Consider the following 19253-nt stretch of genomic DNA (forward strand, 5'->3'; position numbering starts at 1 on the left):
AATTCATGTCCACTCTCGTCACTGTGGAACTCAGTTACATGTAGCACTTTTGACTACAAGCAAGTTTCACATTAATATTTACTCATTTCAATATGTAAACATCCCCAGTGACCAAGCCAATGTTCCTTCACCTGTGGGGGGGGCGGGGCAGAAGGATGGGCAGGAATTGGAGCTGAAGGCGGGATCTGAAGCCCCGCTGTGGGTTGGGCCTCTGACAGCACAGAATCCTGCAGTGGGGCCAGGCCGTGTCGGGTGCATCACTAGTATTTTACTTCTCTCATCGGTGCTGGGAATGGGATCTCTGGGGCTCCTGGACACCTGGCCGGGACCCGAACCTGTCTGCGATGGGCAGCTGCTGGGTCTGCGCACATGAGCAGCACACACCCAGGGGAACCCGTGCTTCCGAAGGCCCAGAAGTGAGACTCCAACAGTGAGAATGAACGTGGTTACCGCAGAAAACCATGTCTACGACCCTAGTTATCTGTTTGGGGTCAAAAGAATGTTAACACGGCTTCTCAGGGTGGGGGGGGACCAACCCCCCTGATAGGACATGGGCACAAAACTGACCATTTTCCAAGACAATGACCGAATTTCAGCTTCATCTAAATTGCACATGGAATTTCTGGCTTAGAAAAACTTCTGGAACTAGTTTGTCGATGGGACCTCTGTTGGCATGCGGGGACGTGCCCTTACTTCCAATGAGCACGCAGCTGAGGAAGGACGAGCTACGCTGCACAGACACATGGAGACGGATTGCTTTCTCATTATTTTATTAACAGTTTGGTGCTTAAAGCCGTGTCAGCGGTGGCTCCCGTCTCTCCCCGTGGCAGACAGCTTGCAAATGGGGCCAATCATTTGCCTCCTTGCGCTCATGCCCTCGGGCAGCCTCCCCCTCAGGACTTTGGGCAGAACCGCAGGTGGAAAGATGGCAAATGCGACAGAAGCAGAGACTTGAACAGAGCTGCACCTGCTTGGACTCCCCAAATCCCTGTGAGAATGAAGCCAGGGCTGCCTGCTGGGGGACAAGAGGCTGCGGGTGCAGAACCAAGAACCCCGCTGCCCACTGGCCGCAGCGCATGGGAGCACCCAGCAGAGGCCACCACGTTGGCCCACCCAGCTCTTGGACAAGTAAGGTGAAGAAAGCAGGTGGTGTCTTACGCCTCTGGACTCCGGGCGCTTCGCTATGCAGCACACGCTTGCTAACCGTGCAGGCCCCATATGAGAACAGCCTCCCCTCTCCCACCCAAAGTTCTGTTTCTGTTTACAAAGACATGGCCAAGGGGGTAGCAAAGCACAGTCCTCGACTCAAATACCCTCTTCCAGAGCCCAGGTGAGGGTCAGGGGCCTGCACAGGAGGCCCTGGAGAGAAGCGGGTAACAGGAGAAGCTGGGGCCTTCACCCATGAGGATGCTCACCGGACGCCACTGCTCCTGCTGCCCACAGGCCAACATTCCCTGGAGCCCGCCACCTCCCAAACGTGGAGGAAAGTTCTTTGTGCTCAACGAAGTCCATTTGAACCACGCATCTGTGGATCTGCACACAGTGAATCCACAAACAAACCAATTGTAAAACAGTTGCTTCACTGAAATCACCTGCACTCAGGGCTCCTGGGGGGCTCAGCTGATTGGGCGTCTAACTCTTGGTTTTGGCTCAGGTCCTGATCTCAGGGTTGTGGCATCAAGCCCCACGTCGGGCTCTGCGCTCAGCATGAAGCCTGGTTGCAATTCTCTCTCCCTCTCCCTCCACCCTTCCCGCTCATGCTTGCTCTCTCTCTCTCTCTCTCTCTCTCAATTTTTCTTAAATTTCATTTATTTATTTGAGAGAGAGCATGACTGGGGTGGAGGAATGGGGGGAGGGAGAGAGACAAGCAGACTCTGCTCTTAGCCAGGAGCCTGATGTGGGGCTCGATCTCAGGACTCTGAGATCACCACCTGAGCCAAAACCAAGAGCCAGATGCTTAACCAAAGAGCCACCCAGGGGGCCCATAAAAATCTTAAAAAAGGAAAAAAAATCACTTGCGCTCACGCTAAGGGCCAGGAAAGAGCGGTACTATTGGCGTCGTCTCTGACATCCCTTTTCTGGAGCCTGTTAATTGGGAGCTAACCATGAGCCCAGTCCCATGTCGGCCCCCTTCCCTGCCCAGCTGATCAGCTGCATGTGACCCCTCCCTGCAAGTGGGGCCTGAAGATGGAAACTCCTTCATGAGGACAAGGCTGAGGCCGCAGCAGGTGCGGGGAGACTCAGCCTCAGATGTCCCACGACGCGCGTTCAGAGGTGGGTGTTGAGACCCACACTCATCACACAGGGGCGGGGACAATGACAGCCTTATGGACGAGTGACTGGTCCACCTCATGTGGTCAGTACAGCCGTGCTTCCAAGAGCTCCTCTGTGGCCTGTGCCAATGCCTCGGGCCTCTGCCGTGGTGACAGCACCGTGAATGCAGACCACGTTTGGAGCACCTGTTCCTCAGTGGATGGCACCTGCTTGTTTCCACTGTTTGTGAACACTTATGAATACTTATATTTATGAACAATGAGTATCTGTGAATAGTGTCTGATGAACGTCTGTGCACGACCATTTCCATGGACATATGTTTTCGGTCCTCGTCAGTATATACGTCCACTTGGAATTGCTGGAACACGCGGTAAGTCTTTGCTAACTTTTCACCTGTTAAACTGTTTTCCCAAGCGGCTGTGCCATGTGGCCTTCCCGTCCCGCGTCTCCCATCCTTACTCGCTGTTACCACGGCCGCTGAGGGGCTGTGAGGTGGCACCTCCCAAAGTCCTCTCTGTATTTCCCTCCTGAGGAATAGGTTGAGCGTTTTTCCCTGTACCATCCACCATCAGTGGATTTCCTCTTGGAGGAAATACCCACACAGATCTGCTCTTTTCATTGTGGTAAAATACTCGAAATACACAGTTTACCACCTTAATCGGCTATAAGTGTACCGTTGGGTAATGTCAGGTCTGTTCGTGTTGTGGTGCGACAGCCGCAGAACCTTCTCACACCCGGTAAATGACCCTCTGGCCCCCAGCCCCGCGGCCAGCACCCCGCTGTCATTTCTGGGAGAGCGCCGAGCTGCCTGTGAGCACGCCAACCCTCTGTGCTCCCCCATCGCACAGTCCCGTGCAAACATCTCCATTGTGTTAGGAACTCTTCTGGGCACTGACCTCTCTGTGGTAGCGTTGCTCGGATGCTACCAGAGACATCACGGGTATTTCAGACTCAAGATCATTGTATGAAAAAAAAAAAGATCATTGCATGTCCTTGGGTCGCGACGGCATCTCCAGTCACCATCCGACAGCAAGTTAGCCGCTCCAGTCCAGAGTCCCAGTGGAAGCTGGTAGATGGTGCACACAGGCTTCCCTCAATGAACCCCATCTCCACCCCACACAAGGCTATGTACTGTGCAGAGGATTTGTCCACACCAGCGCTCCAGTTTCCAGTCTGCACTGTTTTAACAACACGTGCGATTTAACAAGACGTGTGGGTTCGGGCACCTTCCTGGTTCCCATCTTCGCGGCCCGGTAACGCTGCCAGTAGGACGGGCTTGCCAGCCTCCGTCCTCATGACGCCCCTGCACGCGCTCAGGGAAAAGCTTGCACAGACACCCCCCCCTGGTTTGTCCCAGTGTTCACCTCAATCCGTAGATGCCTGCGCTCCTCACTGTGGGACTGTAGGACCTCGCCAGAAGCAGGGGAAATGCATTATAACACCCACTCCCGGAAAACTGGGAGCTCCCATAGACAGAAACAGGGCGTCAACCGACCAAGAGAGCACAGGTCCTGAGTCCGCCAGCTACTTCATCCGTGTGCAAGGCTGTCCCACCTGCAGGCCCCGGGCTCCTGCCCACGCGGCAGGGCCTTTCCACACACCTGCAGCTCAAGCTCCGTCTGACCATTGGAGGCCATCGAGCTGCACTTGGGCTCCGCCAGCTAAACCTGGTATTCCATGTTGTTAACAACTGAATAATAGCACTGATTATAGTAATAGCATTTACATGATGTTTATGGCGGATGCTGGTCTTGGGAGTTTGTGTGTGTTAGTAACCGTTTGCTCCCCAAAAGCCTATGAGAAAGGTGTAGTGTCTATTTTACAGACGAGGACGTGGCATTCTTACACCTTTATAGGTGAAGACATGCACAAGAGCTTCTTTCGTTTTTTCTTTCTTTCTTCTTTCTTTCTTTCTTTCTTTTCTTTCTTTCTTTCTTTCTTTCTTTCTTTCTTTCTTTCTTTCTTTCTTTCTTCTTTCTTTTCCTTCTTCCTTTCTTTTTTAGATTTTATTTATTTATCATGAGACACACAGAGAGAGGGGCAAAGACACAGGCAGAGGGAGAAGCAGGCTCCTCACAGGGAGCCCGATGTGGGACTCGATCCCAGGACCCCAAGGTCACAACCTGAGCCGAAGGCAGATGCTCACTCACTGAGCCACCCAGGTGCCCCCATAAGAGCTTATTTCTAAACAAAAGATTGAACCCCGAGTAGCATGGTTCCATGTTCTCTATTTGCCAAAAGAAAAAAACATCTTTGAGAAGCACGAAACAAGCAAAACCAAGAGTTCCACCTTATGTAAAACCACCCTGTGCATACCACACTTGTGAGTGGGCAATGCTCTGCGTGGGTAACAAGGTCTGCAGAAGCAGGTGGCACATCGTGGTGTGTGGTGGCATTGACTGCACGATTGGGCTGAAAAAATAGCATAAAATGAGCAGTGCTATCTATGAATATCTCTGCAAATAGCCTCAATAAAATAATGAAATTTAATTCTAAGGCTCATTAAAATAATAATAAGCCATGGCCAAGTAGGATCTATCCCTTAGGAATGCAAGGATAATTCAAACTAGGACATCTATTCATTGAATTCACTGTGTTAATAATTCAAAGAAGAAAAATCATATCATCGACTACAGAGAAGCTAAAATGGCATTTAAAAAAAATTCAGCAGGGGCTCCTGGGTGGCTCAGTAGGTTAAGTGTCTGACTTGATCTTGGGTCAGGTCCCAATCTCACGGTCCTGAGTTCAAGTCTCGCAACAGCCTCTGTGCTAGGCACGGAGCCTACTTTTAAAAACAGAAATTCAACATCCATTCCTGATTAAATTTTGAAAACACTTACCAATAAGTGGATATTTTCTTCTTATAATGAGAAAGGATATCTTAAACCAAAAAGAGTATCAAACCAGACAAGGAAAACTGGAAACCTTCTCACCATGTCCCGGCTATGGTTACAAGTCAACCTAAGGTGCACTGAGGACCTGCAGTTGGACACGGTAGTCTACAGGTGCCACCCCTGATTGTGCTCAGTAGACATTAGAATACAGTAAGCCCAGGGTGCTCGGGTGGCTCAGTTGGTTCAGGGTCTAACTCTTGATTTTGGCTCAGATTATGATCTCAGGGTCCTGGGGTTGAGCCCCACTTAGGGCCCCCTGCTCAGTGAGGAGTCTGCTTGAAATTCTCCCTCTGCCCCAACCCTGCTCATGCACGCATGCTCCCTCTCTCTGTCTCTCTCTATATATCTCAAATAAATAAAATCTTAGAATTCAGTAAGTCAACAAAAAGTCATGGAGCATCCAGTCTGTACCAATTCTATGAACCAGGTAAGTATGCAGTTTCTGCTGTCAAGGTAATTCCTTGCTGGTCAGGGAGAAAGATGTAGATAGACATGATAGATTATTGCTGGATAGATAGATAGATAGATAGATAGATAGATAGATAGATAGATAATAGACAGGTAGATAGAGATGGATGGATGGGTGATTGATATGACAGACTCAGTAGACGAGGCAGATGGATGTGATAGATGATTGACAGACATGATGAATGACTGGCAGACAGCTAGAAAGACAGATGGACAACCCAGAGAAGGCTGTCCATGACAGTGATGCACAAAGATGCAGCAGGTGCCATCTGGATGGGAGGGTGAGGGAAGGAGCCTCTGAGGAGCCATGTGGGCAGCATGAGCAGGGTGAGGAGGTGGCCACTCCGGGAGAAGGACAGGGTGGTGTGTCTGGGAAGAGAAACAAGTGGGCACCTCCAGGAGGGCCTGGCCGCAGTCAGAGGCTCTGAGCGGCAGGGACACGACTCGACCTGATTTCCACACGAAGGACGGGCCTACCTGCTGTGTGGATGGCACATTCCAGGAGGTGGGGCATAGACACCGGATCCCAGCCAGGGACTGTGGTGGCCATCCAAGTGACAAGCAGGATCCAGGAAAGACCCCCGCCGCCCCCACAGGAAGCCCCTAGTCTGTGCGGGTCGTATTTTTCAGTCCTCAAGACATGCTCTGCGGGAACAGCCCTGGCTGCAGGGTGTGCGTCCACGGGCGGCCTGGGACCCGAGGCCCTGCTCTGCTCTGCCTCATGCCTGGTGGCACTTCTGCAGGTCCCTGCAGCCCCTTCCGATCCCCATGGGTGCTCCGTGGACAATGCGTGTGCCCACTGTCCTCCCTGCTAGTCACCCACCCACTATTTCTGTCACGGGAATGGTCACTTTTTACGCAAACCTGAGTCACACAAGTTGCATTTATCACCCGGGCTCTGTCCTGACACAGCCGCGGCACCTCTCATCCTCCCCTTGGCCTCCTTCCAACCCTCAGGACCTGCACTGACCTCCGGGCCTTTCCAGCCAACAGCATCCCTCCTCACCCGCCCCCAGGGAGGCAGGCAGGTGCCCTGCAGGTGGCACATGCGGAGCAAGCCTGAGGCAGTAGGCTCGAGGCCCAGGGAAGGCGGCCAGGGGCAGGCAGGCCCGAGCTGGTGGGACACGTGTCCGACTGGTCCGGGAGAGACTGTCATGCAGGTGATTCAGGCTTTAACCATCTTCGCTGAGGCCAGAATCTGCCCGAAATGGTTTAAAGCAGCAGGTGAAGCTGTGCATTTGGGTTTCCTGATGCCGAAGGGAAGAGACCCTGACTCCTGAGAAGCCACAGGTGCCCCCGTGCAACGAGGCTGGAGAACAGAAGACAGAGGAGGGGCTGCGCCGACCGGGGTGGGGGCCCCACAGCTTCCTGGGTTCACCTGAGAAGAGGCCAGAGACTCAGCGGCTTCACTCTGCACAGGGAGTGGAGCGGCAGGAGGGCAGCTGGGGGTGAGGACCGTCGGGGAGGCCACCCCGCCCGGGGATTGCAGAGCCACTGTAGGCACCATGGCCCGCCGGCATCACAGGGATGACCATATGTGGGATGAGGAGCCCTCTGCAGCCCCTGCTGCCCTGCTGGCCCTGGAGGACTGAGCTGTGTCTCAGAGGGCCTCCCGTGGCACCAGCAGCCTCTCGGGGGCTCGTCAGAGAGCAGAGGCCCCCCCTGGCCACCCCAAGCAGGGGCTGGAGCTGCTGGAGAGACCAGCTCAGGGAGGCAGGCTGGAGGGCAGGGGTCCTGAAGGGCTGGTGACTCTGCCCGTCCCCGCCCTCCATCCTTGCTGTGCTGCAGGCTGGGATGTGTCTGCCGGCCCTGTGTCATGCTGCCAGGAGCCCGCATGGCCCGCCAACTCCTATGCTGAAGCCGCAGCTCCCAGCACCTCAAGATGTGACTGTGCTTGGATACAAGGTCTTTACGGGGGTGATTAGGGTCCAACGAGGTCACCGAGGTGACCTAATCCCACCTGTCTGGTGTCCTTATGAGAGATCGGGCCTCAGACACACACAGAGGGATGACCAGTGAGGACACGGGGACGGCGCAGCTCGGAGCACACAGCCCGAGACACCTTGTTCTTGGACTTCTGCCTCCAGGGTGCAAGCCAACCAGCTGCAGTGTGGCAGCCGCCCTGTCTGCGGGCTTCATTACACAACCCGAGCTGACCCACACAGGTGCCCAGAGGCTGGAGGTGGGGCCAGGGACGCAGTGGGCACAAGGGACTGGACCCCAGCTGCCCCTTTGGTCCTGGGATGAGAAGGCCCAATCACCACCCCATCCAACGAGTCATCAGATGGTGTCTGCTGAAGGGAGCCACAGTGGACAAGCTGCCAGAGGGGAGACCCTGAGCAGGGATTCTGGGTATATTATAAAGCAGGAGACTGAGCTGACCTGCCCCGTAAATTATGTTCTCCTGGGGCGGGAGGGGAGACTGTTGAGTTTGTTCTGTTTCTACCGTACCCCTCCAGGTGGGGGGGTGGTCAGAAGCGCACCTCGGGGCCCCTGGGGGCTCAGGTGGTGAACCATCTGCCTTCGGCTCAGGTCATGACCTCAGGGTCCTGGGATCGAGTCCTACATCAGGCTCCCTGTTCCCCTTCTCCTCTTTCCCCCTCTGCCTCTCCCCCTGCTTGTGCTCACTTGCTCCCTGTCTCTCAAATAAATAAAATCTTAAAAAAAAATAAGATGAAGAAGCAGAGTGTGCCTGTAACCACTGAGGCGAGTTGGGGTCTGTTTTCCAGCAAGGCCTGTGCTCCTGCACCCATCCCAGGGCAGAGAGCGGGCCCCACTCCCCCTGCACACAGGGACATAGGAAAGAATACTTCTAATCCATCGATTCTGCAAATTGGGATGAGCGCTCGCTGTGTGTTATCGTCTCACGCGTCTGTGTGTCTGTGTGTAGCACATGCTGTGTGCGTCTGTGTGGCACCCTCCAAGGGACAGCTGTGAGCCCCCCTCACCTGAGGTCCAGCGGCTGAGTGAGCAGGGGAGGCAGGGAGAACTAGGCCGCAGGGGACTGGTATGTCCAGATCCCAGTGGTGAGTGACGGGCAGGGTGAGGGCAGGCAGGGCAAGGCCAGGTGGGGGCTGAGGCTGGTGCGGGACCCTGACAGGCCTCCTCGTGCTTTTTGCAAAGAAAGCATGCAGGCCTCGGCTCCCCCGATGCACCAGCACCTTTAGGAGACGTGCATTGGATCTTAGAGACATGAGCAAGCGGCCTGGGAAAGTCCGTGGTTATGAGGACGGTGTCCCCACAGCCTTTCACTTTCCCCGTCACAGCCCCTAAGGTTTGCTTCAAGGAAGAAGGGAGTGGGGGCTCCGGGGAGAAGGAGTCGCCTTATTAAAGCACGTGGGTTCCTCAGTTGTCCACATCGCTGACGTGAACTGAGTCCCCAATGGTGTCTCAGCAAGTCCATGATGTCCCCTAAAGAGCCAGTACAAACACCTGTTCCCCAGATTCCAATAGCTGGACATGAACCGGCTCAAGCGCTCGGGGAGAAAGCGTTGCTAAGAATGGTGCAAACACGTCCTGGCAGGTGCGGGAGGGCTCTGCTCCTGGGCCGCACAGTCCCCACCTAGGACTTCTGTGGGGACCCCAGCTCTGGGAGGTGGGCCACTCTCCCTGTCCCAGGCACCCGTTGCTGCAGCAGGTGTGCAGGCCCCCTGCCCGGGGCCGAGGCCCCACGTCATCCAGAGAAGTTCTGAAAGATGTTGGCTGCCTCCACCCAGTTCTGGAAGCAGGCCAGCCCCTGCTCCCGGATCTGCTTGCGCCCTTTGTCGGTGATGACCTCCCCGCTGGGCTTCACAACCACCAGCCTGGGGATGACCGAGATGTGGTACATGGTCCTCAGCTCACTGTGGAGAGAAGAGGCAGGGCCAGGTCAGCCAGAGGCCGGGCAGGTGGCCACACGCACGACTGAGGGGACCAGGGCCTCCCCGACCCAGCGGACCCAGCGGACCCTCAGCGGCCGGTGCTAAGCCAGCGCTTCCCAGAGGACCATCCACAGGGAGGAGCCGCTCTGGGCCTGAGCTGCCCGCACCCTCGCCATGGCCGCCTGGGACCACGCAGTACCCGAGAGGTGGTGGCGAGTCTCAGAACATGAATTTTTCATCTCAGTTAATTTAAATTGAAGTAGCTACATGAGGCAGACATCTACCGTATGGGACATGCAATTCTAGACACACGAAGACCCCAACAAATTTACATCCCTCCTACATTCTAGATGTGGAAAAATACCAGGCACACACAGTGGTCAAAGATAGAACTCCGTGAGTTCTACATCAATGCGAAGCCACGTGAGACTTTCTGCCCAGCAAACTCAAGGACACACTGATTACGACACATTTCGGGGTGCCTGGGTGGCTCCGTGGTTGAGTGTCTGCCTCCAGCTCAGGTCATGATCCTGGGGTCCTAGGATCGAGTCCCACATCGAGCTCCCACGGGGAGCCTGCTTCTCTATCTCTGCATCTCTCATGAATAAATAAATAAAATCTTTTAAAATAAAAAACAACATATGACACATTTCTTGGCTACTTTTTCCATCGTGTGCAACCCAGTGAGCGACCTTTTTACAAAAGTTCTTGTGTTCATCTAAGGAAAGGAGCATCCACCTTCTTGGCTCCTCCCCATAACCTTCACCTGGATTACTGTCCTCAGCAGCCGATGAAAATCCCTCCCTGTCTCCAAAGCCAGCCCCCACGGGCCTCCCAGTGACAGTAATCTACCCAAGTTCCCTCACTTGTCACCTCCAAGACTGTGAGTCTTCATGGAAGGACAAATACATGTGAGACCCTCCTGTTACCAAATCTCCCCACAACATCTCCATCACAGCCCTCCTGCGGCTTTCCACACCCAGATCAAACACAAAAGCGCAAATCAAGCAGAAAAAAAATACATCCTACCTCCACCCAACAAAGAGACGGGCTTGTTTTCAGGCATCTGTGAGATAGTGATGAAACCAGCATGCTCTCCACCACAAAGGGATCTCAATACAGTGCAAATAATCAATAGCACACAGACCATTTAATCGGACCCTAAAGTCACAGAAATTGGAAACCGGTATGAAATAATTTTTAGAACGGGTTTAAAAACTAAATAACCGGGGATCCCTGGGTGGCGCAGCAGTTTGGTGCCTGCCTTTGGTCCAGGGCATGATCCTGGGGATCTGGGATCGAGTCCTGTGTCAGGCTCCCTCTGTGGAGCCTGCTTCTCCCTCTGCCTGTGTCTCTGCCCCTCTCTCTCTCTCTCTATGTCTATCATGAATAAATAAATAAACTCTTAAAAAAAACCTAAATAACCATATGTTACACATGGAACAGCAACGCCAACTACAATGTAATTAAAAGAACTACACGGGATACACTCTGGAAGCCAAGCCATAGACTCCATTAGACACAGGAGGTTATGGCCTCAACACACTTTCCTGAACGACAAGCCTCCATGTAGACGAGCTGTGTGCTTGACCCCACAGGCGAACACGGCCCATTGCAGCAGACACCAGGAACGGCCTAGTGTGTGGGAGTCGCCGACAGACAAACCAAAGCTGGTTCCAGGGGGTACCAATCAGAGCAGGGCCAGGGCTGCTCATGGAGAGCGAGACGCGGGAGCCTCAGGAATCAGGTGGTGGCCAGGCGTGGCCTGCGGTCACGGCTGTAACACCCCATGGCTGCCCCGAGCGCTCCTTCCCCAAGGAAACCCGCGCTCAGTGAGCCGCCACCCCAGCAGCTTCTGGAAGCCGGCCCACACAGCGTCCCTTGCACACTCACGTGAGGAGGGAACGAGGTCAGCTTGGTGCAGAAGTGATCACCGTCAGTGAGACGCACACTGAGGCTGACAAACCAACGCCCAGACATGGAGAGACCCCACAGGCCTGCACACACAGGGTGGGGGTGTGACCCGGGAGATGGGGGGGACATGTCCCCCTCCAAGGTTTGCAGACTCCTGCACAACCCCCAAAATCTGAAATGCCTAAGAAATCAGCTTTATCCCAAAGCATAAAACAAACACAAAGGAAAGAGGTCACCCAGCAGCCCTTGGCAGGAACCGGTCCGTGGCCCCCCGGCACTTTGTCCCCCAGCTCGGGCAGACGGGGTACATGGAGGCCTCCACTCTGGGCGGCACAGCGGAGCATGCAGCGTGTACCGAGTCACAAATTCCTGCTGGGGCTGTGCCTCTCAGGGCCTGGGGCTGAGCCCTTAAGACTAGGGGGAGGCCTGGGGGGCTCCCGGAGGGTGTTGAGGGACCTCCAGGGGAGCCCACTCGCATTGCTGACTCCGCGTGTACACCCCTGCTGGCTCACCATGGCGCAGCATGTGCACAGCAGCACTGCTTTGCCTATAGGGGCTCCGGAGTAGCAGCAGTGCCAGGGAGCCTCCCGCTCCTGCAGGTGGGGGTGGACCCCGGGGCCCCAGGGTCCCTGCCTGCCCTCCCTCGCCTGCCAACCTGCCCATCTTCCAGGGTCTCCTGGGAGGGAGGCTGAGAACCGTGCCCTTGACAGCCCGGGGCGTGGAGGCCTGCGGCTCGCTGCCAGAACCCACAGCCCTGCCTTTCCTGGCATGAATCAGCTGAGGGACTCGGGCAAGCTGGACAGCCTCCCCCTGCCCCAGGGTCCTCGCCTGCACCTGGGGAAAACAGAACCCACCTCCCTGGGTTGCTGGGATGATGAGATGGTACATATACGTACAGCCCAGCTAAGGGATCAGCACACTAATGCTCAAAACACGCTGGCTGTTACTGATGGGGAGGCTCACCCCAAGTCCAAGTGGGCCAACCGTCCCATGCAGCACAGGGGGTGACACTAACCAGCACTGGGATGGGTACTAAGCACACTGAGAACCCATGAGACTCCCCAGAGCACCTGTGTGGGTGCTAGGAAAGAGGAAGGTGTGAGGGTGTGCAGCCTGAGACACAGCAGCCACTCTGCCACCCTGAGGAAAGACAGGATTTGCCAGGATTTGCTGCAGCCTGAGCAGAAAGCAGAGCCACGCAACGGGCCTCACTGGCCTCCCCGCTCCCTGGAGACCAGCTCCCGGCTGCAGGGTGTGTAAGTTCAGCTGATCTGATCAACAACCTTGACTATCCAAGCGCTGAGCTGTGGCCTCGTGAAATCAGCTCTGATGCCCAGGAGGGGGGCACGCAAGGCAAGCGAGGCTTAGGGGAGGAAGCTGGAGTCTGGAGTTGACATCTGCTCCAGGATATCTTCAGAGTCAGCCGCATAGGTCCTCCAGTCACCACCCTGGCAGCCTGTGCCTGGGGACAACCGTAACCTTGGAGCCACCCGGAGAGCCACGGAAGCATCTCCACGGAAGCATCTCTGCCTCCTCTGGCACTGTGTCCCCAGGGAACGGGTGTGCCTTGGGGAGGGGGGCACCCGGCTGCTCCCTGCCCTCAGCACTGGTGAGGAAGCCCTCCCATCACCGGACACAGTGGACACAGCAGACACATTGGGTCCTCCTCCCTGGCACAACTCCTCCTGGGTTGCCATGGCAATTCTGGCTCCAGCCTCTTCCCATCCCTCGAGTCAGACACCCACCTAAGAAGCAGCCCACAGGGCAGCCCGGGTGGCTCAGTGGTTTAGTGCCACCTTTCAGGCCAGGGCATGATCCTGGAGTCCCTGGATTGAGTCCCACATCGGGCTCCCTGCATGGAGCCTGCTTCTCCCTTTGCCTGTGTCTCTGCCTCTCTCTGTGTTTCTCATGAATAAATAAATAAAATCTTTTTAAAAAAAAAAAAAAAAAAAGCAGCCCACACGTGCCCTGAACAGTGTCTGCCCCAACCCTAAGGACCACAGAGGCGCTCCTGGCTGGGGATGGCGCTGGGTGTAAGAAGAGCACAGGAATGCCCCCAGGGCCCCAGGGGCTCAGAGGAGGAGTAGGGGCCACCAGGAGGGAACATGGGGGCTCCAGGGTCGAGGGTTTCCCACCTTTGGGAGTAGGAAAGGCATGGGGTGCCCCCGAACAGCAGCTGCCCAGTCTGGCCAGAACACAGGTGCAGAGGGGGTAAGAAGAGGCCGGGGCAGGACAGGGACTGAGCACCCTGGGCAGGGGCCTGGAGAGCTGGGGTCGCCCTGGGGCTGCCACACCTGCCTTCGAGAAGAGGAGGTGGGTTCTGGAGGCTGAGGCTGGGGGCATGGGTGAGAATATTCCCATGGTCCAGGGCCTAAGGGAGGGAAGCGGCAAGGAGGAGAAACTCAGACCTAGTGGATTCGGTGGCTATGGAGACAGGCTGAGTCAGGAGGCCCGGGGGAGCCCAAGCACCGGGCAAGGGAGAGGGCAGGGAGCACGAGCCCCTTGGCCCCACCGAGTGGACGGCTCTAACGGAGCCACCCTCCTCTTGAGACATGAAGCCACGGCCACCTGTCTCCTCTATCCTCCTCGCCCGGAGGCTGAGGCGTCCCATCCACCTGGCCCACGGTGGAGGCAGCAGAGCCAGGGCAGACTGGAGGCAGAGGGTGGGGTGGGGAGGGTCACTGAGGCCTCCTGGGGGCCTGGAAGAGCCCACGGGGGCACTAGTGTTATTAAGAAACAACCAGAAAGTACATGGAAATCACCATTAAGTGGGTCTCGCACGCAGAGGCTGTCGCTTGGGTGCCAGGCAAAGGTGAGGGAAGGCGCAAAGGACGCCCTGTCCTCAGTGCTGCCCCCACATTCGGGCTGTGCGCTCCCTGCACACAGGCACGGGCTGTGGGGATGGTGAGCAAGAGTGGTTCCAGGCAGAGGGTGTTGTGGCCCTGCAGCCATCTGGCTCCCAGCCGTGCTCCGGGCACCCCCGTGAGGCTCTCAGGTGAAGCCTCTTCCTCCTCCTCCCAGGACTTGGGTGGGTGGCCACTGGGTGGCCACTGACCATGACGGCCCACCGGGCACAGGCAGCCGCTGCACTTCCCCAGGGTGCAGAGCGCTGTGTGCACTCGCTTCGGGAACCTTCCCCAAAGGCAGCCTGCATGCAGCCTGCATTCCCTAGTTCTCCATGCTGGTGGCAGTTTCCGGGTTGTTACGACCTGATTCTGAGTATCCAGGTGGACTGAGTGGAACTTAGGGCGCAGGTCCAAATATTCCCATGGAACAGCCTACTTCCAAGCACAGAATCACAAGGAGAACCCATGAGGGGCCGTTTAGAAAGCAGAAGGACAAGGAGCTCCCCTCTCCAGAAAGAAAACCAATGCTGGAATCTTCCAGAGACCAGGCTGGCCACCTGGCCCTGGGCTGCTCAGCTGCCTGCAGTAGACTCAAGGCTTTGCCTGCATCACAGGAACAGCGGGAGGAGACTGGCTGCACCCTCCCCACCCCCACCTTGGGGCCAGGAGCTTCGGGGCTGAGGCTTGGGTTTCCTGGAGCCCCCCATCTCCCCCACCCACCCCCCGAGGGGGGAGGAAGAGGAAACACCAGAGCAGAAAGTCAGGTTCTTCCTCGGCGCCCCACAACACATCTGTGAAATGGGCACACTACCACCATCACGGCTGCAAACTTGGGCTCTGGGGCGGCCCCCACACCTCACAGGGCGTCCTGACTGTGAGCTGGGAAATGCCTCGCCTACACCCCCCACTGCAGCACCCAAAGTCCCAGAGCTGGCCGCCTGGACCCTCCGCCCAACGCCCAGCACGGCCACCCGGTCACTTTCAAAGCGCAGTGTGTTCCTTCAACAGCTGCACAGAACTTGAGAGCTGAGAGCGTCAGAGGCATTTGGCTTCTGCCGCTTGGGGAGACCCTGCAGTGAATCTGTGGCCTGTAACCCCCTGAGTCCTCCTCATTAGGTTGCCAGGTCGGTTCATTTCCACTGCCGTGCACAGCAACCACAGTAGGACTCTGCTGGGGCGCGGGCTCCTCCTGGGAGGCCCGAGGCTCCGCTCCCGTCGGCATCACCCACCCCTGTGTCTGTGGGGAGGACCACTCGCCTCCGGACCTGTCCAGGGCCGGCTGCCGTTTCTAACTTTCCACAAGGACTGTGGTCAGGATGGTAGAGGGGATGGGGGGGGGGGGGTGTCACACTGCATCTGAGTAATAGCCCCCAGAGAAATGAGAAACATGCCCCGTAACTCACACCCAGAAACCCGCTCCCCATCCATTACAGGGATGCGGGTACCACACCTTGTGAAGCGCAACACACACCCAAGTCTGGAGGCTGTCCCCGCAACACAGACCCCAACATACAATCGGAGCCCTGCCACCCGCCTGTGCCCCTGTGCTCTCCCTCCTCCCCCTCCTCCCGCCCACTTCCTTTATCTTATCTTCTCTGTTTCTCTGTCCTCCCTCCTCCATCCCACCTCCTCCCCCCCTCTCAGGCGGGTCCCCGCTCCCCTGGGTGAGCTCCCCTAGGTGAATTTTCGAGGCGCCAGCATGAACTCCCCTGCAGCCCAGCAGTTTGGAAATCCCAGGGGAAGCGGGTTCCTCTGGCCTTGGGGTCCCTGCCCGCCTCGGCACGCGGCCCCCAGCCCCCAGCCCCCCGACGGCGCGGTGCGCCCGGCAGCGCCCCGAGGACCCCCAGCTCCGGCCCGAGCCGCCCCCCCAGGCCCCTCCGCGTTCAGCAGCCGCGCTGGTTGGGGACGCAGAGCCCCGAGGCAGGCCCGGCTCCCCGGGCCCCGGGGACCCCCTGGGAGGCTGGAGCCGGGAGCAGCGAGGACGCGCGCGGGAGCGGCCAGTGCGGGGCGGGCCGGGGTCTAGCTCCGCGCACTCACTGCCGGAGGGCGTCGTGGAAGGGCAGCGCCAGCCAGGCGCCGTGCAGGCGGCGCATGAAGTCCAGCATCTCCCGCGCGCTGCCGTCGGCGGACACGAACACCACCTGGAAGGGCGCGGGCCGCGGCGCCTGGGCCAGCAGCTGGGCGTGGAAGCGGCGCAGCAGCGGCGTGAAGTCGCGGCTGGACGCGCACCCGCCCGCGGCGAAGTACAGCGCCACCACCTTGTTCTGCAGCGCAGCGTCCGCCTCCACCCACGCGCCGTCGCGGGTCAGCAGGCGCCGGCCGCCCAGGACGTCCACCATGGCCGGGCGGTGGGGCACCGGCAGCGGCGGGCGCACAGACTCCTGCGGCCGCGGCACCTGCGCGGCGGACACCTGCGCGGCGGACACCTGCGGGGGCGGGGCCGGGGCCGGGGCCGGGGCCGGGGATGCAAATAGAGGTCACGTGCGCCGCCCGGGCTGCGCGGGCACCTGGGCCCCAGTGGCTCCTCGTCCCGGCCGCGGCCTCGGGGGGGTCAGGGGCGTGCGCCCCGGGGACCGGAGGGACGTTCGCGACCTGCGACCCAGAAGCAGCGGCCGCGGCGGCAGCTCTCGCCCCCTGGAGGCCGCCCTCCCGGGAGCTCGTCGGCTCTCCCGCCCGCCCCTCGTCACCCTGAGCCCCGGGCCGGCCCCGCAGCCGCCTCCCACCCCGCCCCGCCCCGCCCCATCCATCCCCAACCCGGTGCCACCGCGCTCCCCTGCGCGCCCACACCCGCCCCGCGCTCCCCTGCGCCCCGGGTCGCCACTCCGTAAGCTCTCCCCGCCCCGCGCTCCCGCCCCAAGCATCCAGGCGGCCCAGGAGGTGACGGTATTGACGGAGCAGGCGCGCTGGAGGCCCTGGGGAAGCAGCAAAGTCGTCTCAGCTCTGCCTGGGCAGGGGTGCGAAGCGGCGGGGCGCAGAATTCAGGGATTTAGGTGCGGGCGAAATGGGCGCCCCACGCCGGGGGATGCACCTGCCGCAGGGACGCAGCGCCCGGCGGAGGGTCTGTCCAGAGGGTCTGGGGGACCCGTGCTGCTCCCAGCAGCGCGCTGCCAACGCCTAGATTCGCTGTGGAAGCGCAAGATCTGGGGAACCGGAGAAAAAGTTGAGAGGGGCCCCTTGCTTGTGTGGAAGTCTGGCTTTTATCAGAACGGAATGCCCCTGAATTCTAAATGTCGCCAAGACTATTCTGACCTCTTTGGCCTCTTTTTTCTTATCCCAACAGTGAGCAAAGTAGGGAACATTCCTTTTAGTGACACCCTCCCACGGGGACATGTCCAGCTACTGGTGTAAACACTGTCTAGTGCTATGGGAGCCTTCCTGCGACCCTGTGTGCACCCGGGTGGCTCTGCAGGGAGGGGACATCTGGGGACACCCCCCCCTCCCCAGGGGACCCTCCTCAGCCTGTCTGTGTGTGTGTGAAGGAAGGGACCTGTGCTCCAGAGCTCCTGCAGAGAAGAGCAAGGGACCCGGGGCCAGTACAGCTCATGCACCTGCAGCACCAGGCTTCACGGGACTCCTCAGGGCCCTTCCTGTCACATGAGCCTGTGTCTCTGGCCACCACCCCATCCCACCGGCCACTCCTTAAGATGGGACGGGGCTACAGGTGCCATGAGAGGCAAGCCCAGCACCCTCTCCAGCCTCTGGGGACCAAGTCTCCTACACAACTTCCTCCACCCAACGCAAGAACATCCACAAGTGGAGTCCTAGAAGCCAGATTTGGTGACCTCTAATCCCAACTGGGACGTAGTGACAGCTCATTCTGGAAGCCCTCCTGGGCATGTATGGAGGGAGCATGTACCAACGCTCCTGAGCACAGGCATCAGCTAATCCGATTTGTGTGCCCTAGATAATCACAGCCCCGCAGGACAGTGCTCCCCGTCCTCGGGCTTGTGAGCAGCCAGGCGAGGGCCTTCTTGGGCCTGCCCTCCACACCCGCTGCCCCAGAGCCGTCTCCCTGCCCTTTGCCATCCTCTCAACAGTCCATGGCCTCTGTCCCACCCTACCACCCAAGCCTCACCCAAACTGAAGCACGGTCTTCTCTGCACTTCCTCCTCTGGTGACCACACTCCCCTGAGACTCCCCAGAGCCCTCCCCTGGCAGTCCAGCAAAGTTATCCCCCCTCCTTGGGCGGATCGCCCAGCCTACATTCAGCAACAATCCCCTGCCCTTGGGGTCTCCTCTCTGCGGCTTGGGGGCCCCTGGCCCCAGCGCACTCTCTCAGTGGGCCATTAACCCCAACCCCGCCTGTATCCAGAGTGGAGCTTAGCTCCCTCCCCCTCCTCCCCACGGGAGGACTGCGCATAATCTGCCCCCTGCCCTCAGCCCTGGCTCTGCCTCCCCGCAGCTCACAGACCAAGGGCAGAACGTTTGCAGAGTGACTGCAGGACGCCGGACGCCGGCACAGGGTCTTCAAAGCCTCCCCGGGGAGAAAGCTACGGTATGATCCGGGCTCCGCCAGCCCGTGTGCAGGCTCCGGGCGTGTGGGGACCAGGCTGCTCCTCAGGGGACAGCATGTTCTGAGCGGGGCCCACCCTGCCCTCGGACGCCACACGCAAGCTGCTCCTCCGTGCCAGCGGCTGGGCCACTGGACGTGAAACTTTTTCTTTTCACTGCAAGGCGCACACGCGAGGGCAATCCGCTTATTTCCACCGCTGCGTGGGAACACAGACCCATCTCCAGGGAAACTTTCTACTCTGATCAGCGCAGCAAACAAATTAGACATCCCAGTGTGCAAATACCACTGTCTGCAGTTCCTGGCTTCAGGTAGTCACGCTGGGGTTGTTTTCCCGTATCTAAATATTTGTTTCTAGGGAATGATAGTGTGAAGTCTTCAGGACTCATTTTCTTTTTCTTTTTTTTTTAATGTATTTGAGGGGCCCCTGGGGGTATCAGTGGTGGAGTATCTGCCTTGGGCTCAGGTCGTGATCCCAGGGTCTGGG

The 19253-nt window shown here is 58.2% G+C and overlaps 1 protein-coding gene across 1 annotated transcript; it reads right to left on the reverse strand.

The window, feature by feature from the left end:
• Positions 1-753: 753 nt before the first annotated feature.
• On the reverse strand, positions 754-16595 carry NXNL2 (nucleoredoxin like 2). The gene is made up of 2 exons (XM_077910476.1): positions 16294-16595; positions 754-9478 (listed from the first exon to the last, which is right to left on the reverse strand). The coding sequence occupies exons 1-2, from the start codon at positions 16593-16595 to the stop codon at positions 9310-9312; spliced, it is 471 nt and encodes a 156-aa protein (XP_077766602.1). The 3' UTR covers positions 754-9309.
• Positions 16596-19253: the final 2658 nt, after the last annotated feature.

The sequence above is a fragment of the Canis aureus genome, chromosome 1 (assembly GCF_053574225.1).
Source record: "Canis aureus isolate CA01 chromosome 1, VMU_Caureus_v.1.0, whole genome shotgun sequence".
Lineage (NCBI taxonomy): Eukaryota > Metazoa > Chordata > Mammalia > Carnivora > Canidae > Canis > Canis aureus.

Coding starts and splice junctions, on each gene's coding strand:
- NXNL2 (XM_077910476.1), bottom strand. CDS start 16,595: ATGGTGGACGTCCTGGGCGGCCGGCGCCTGCTGACCCGCGACGGCGCG. Junction 9,479..16,293: donor TTCCACGACGCCCTCCGGCA/GTGAGTGCGCGG, acceptor TTCTCTCCACAG/TGAGCTGAGGACCATGTACC.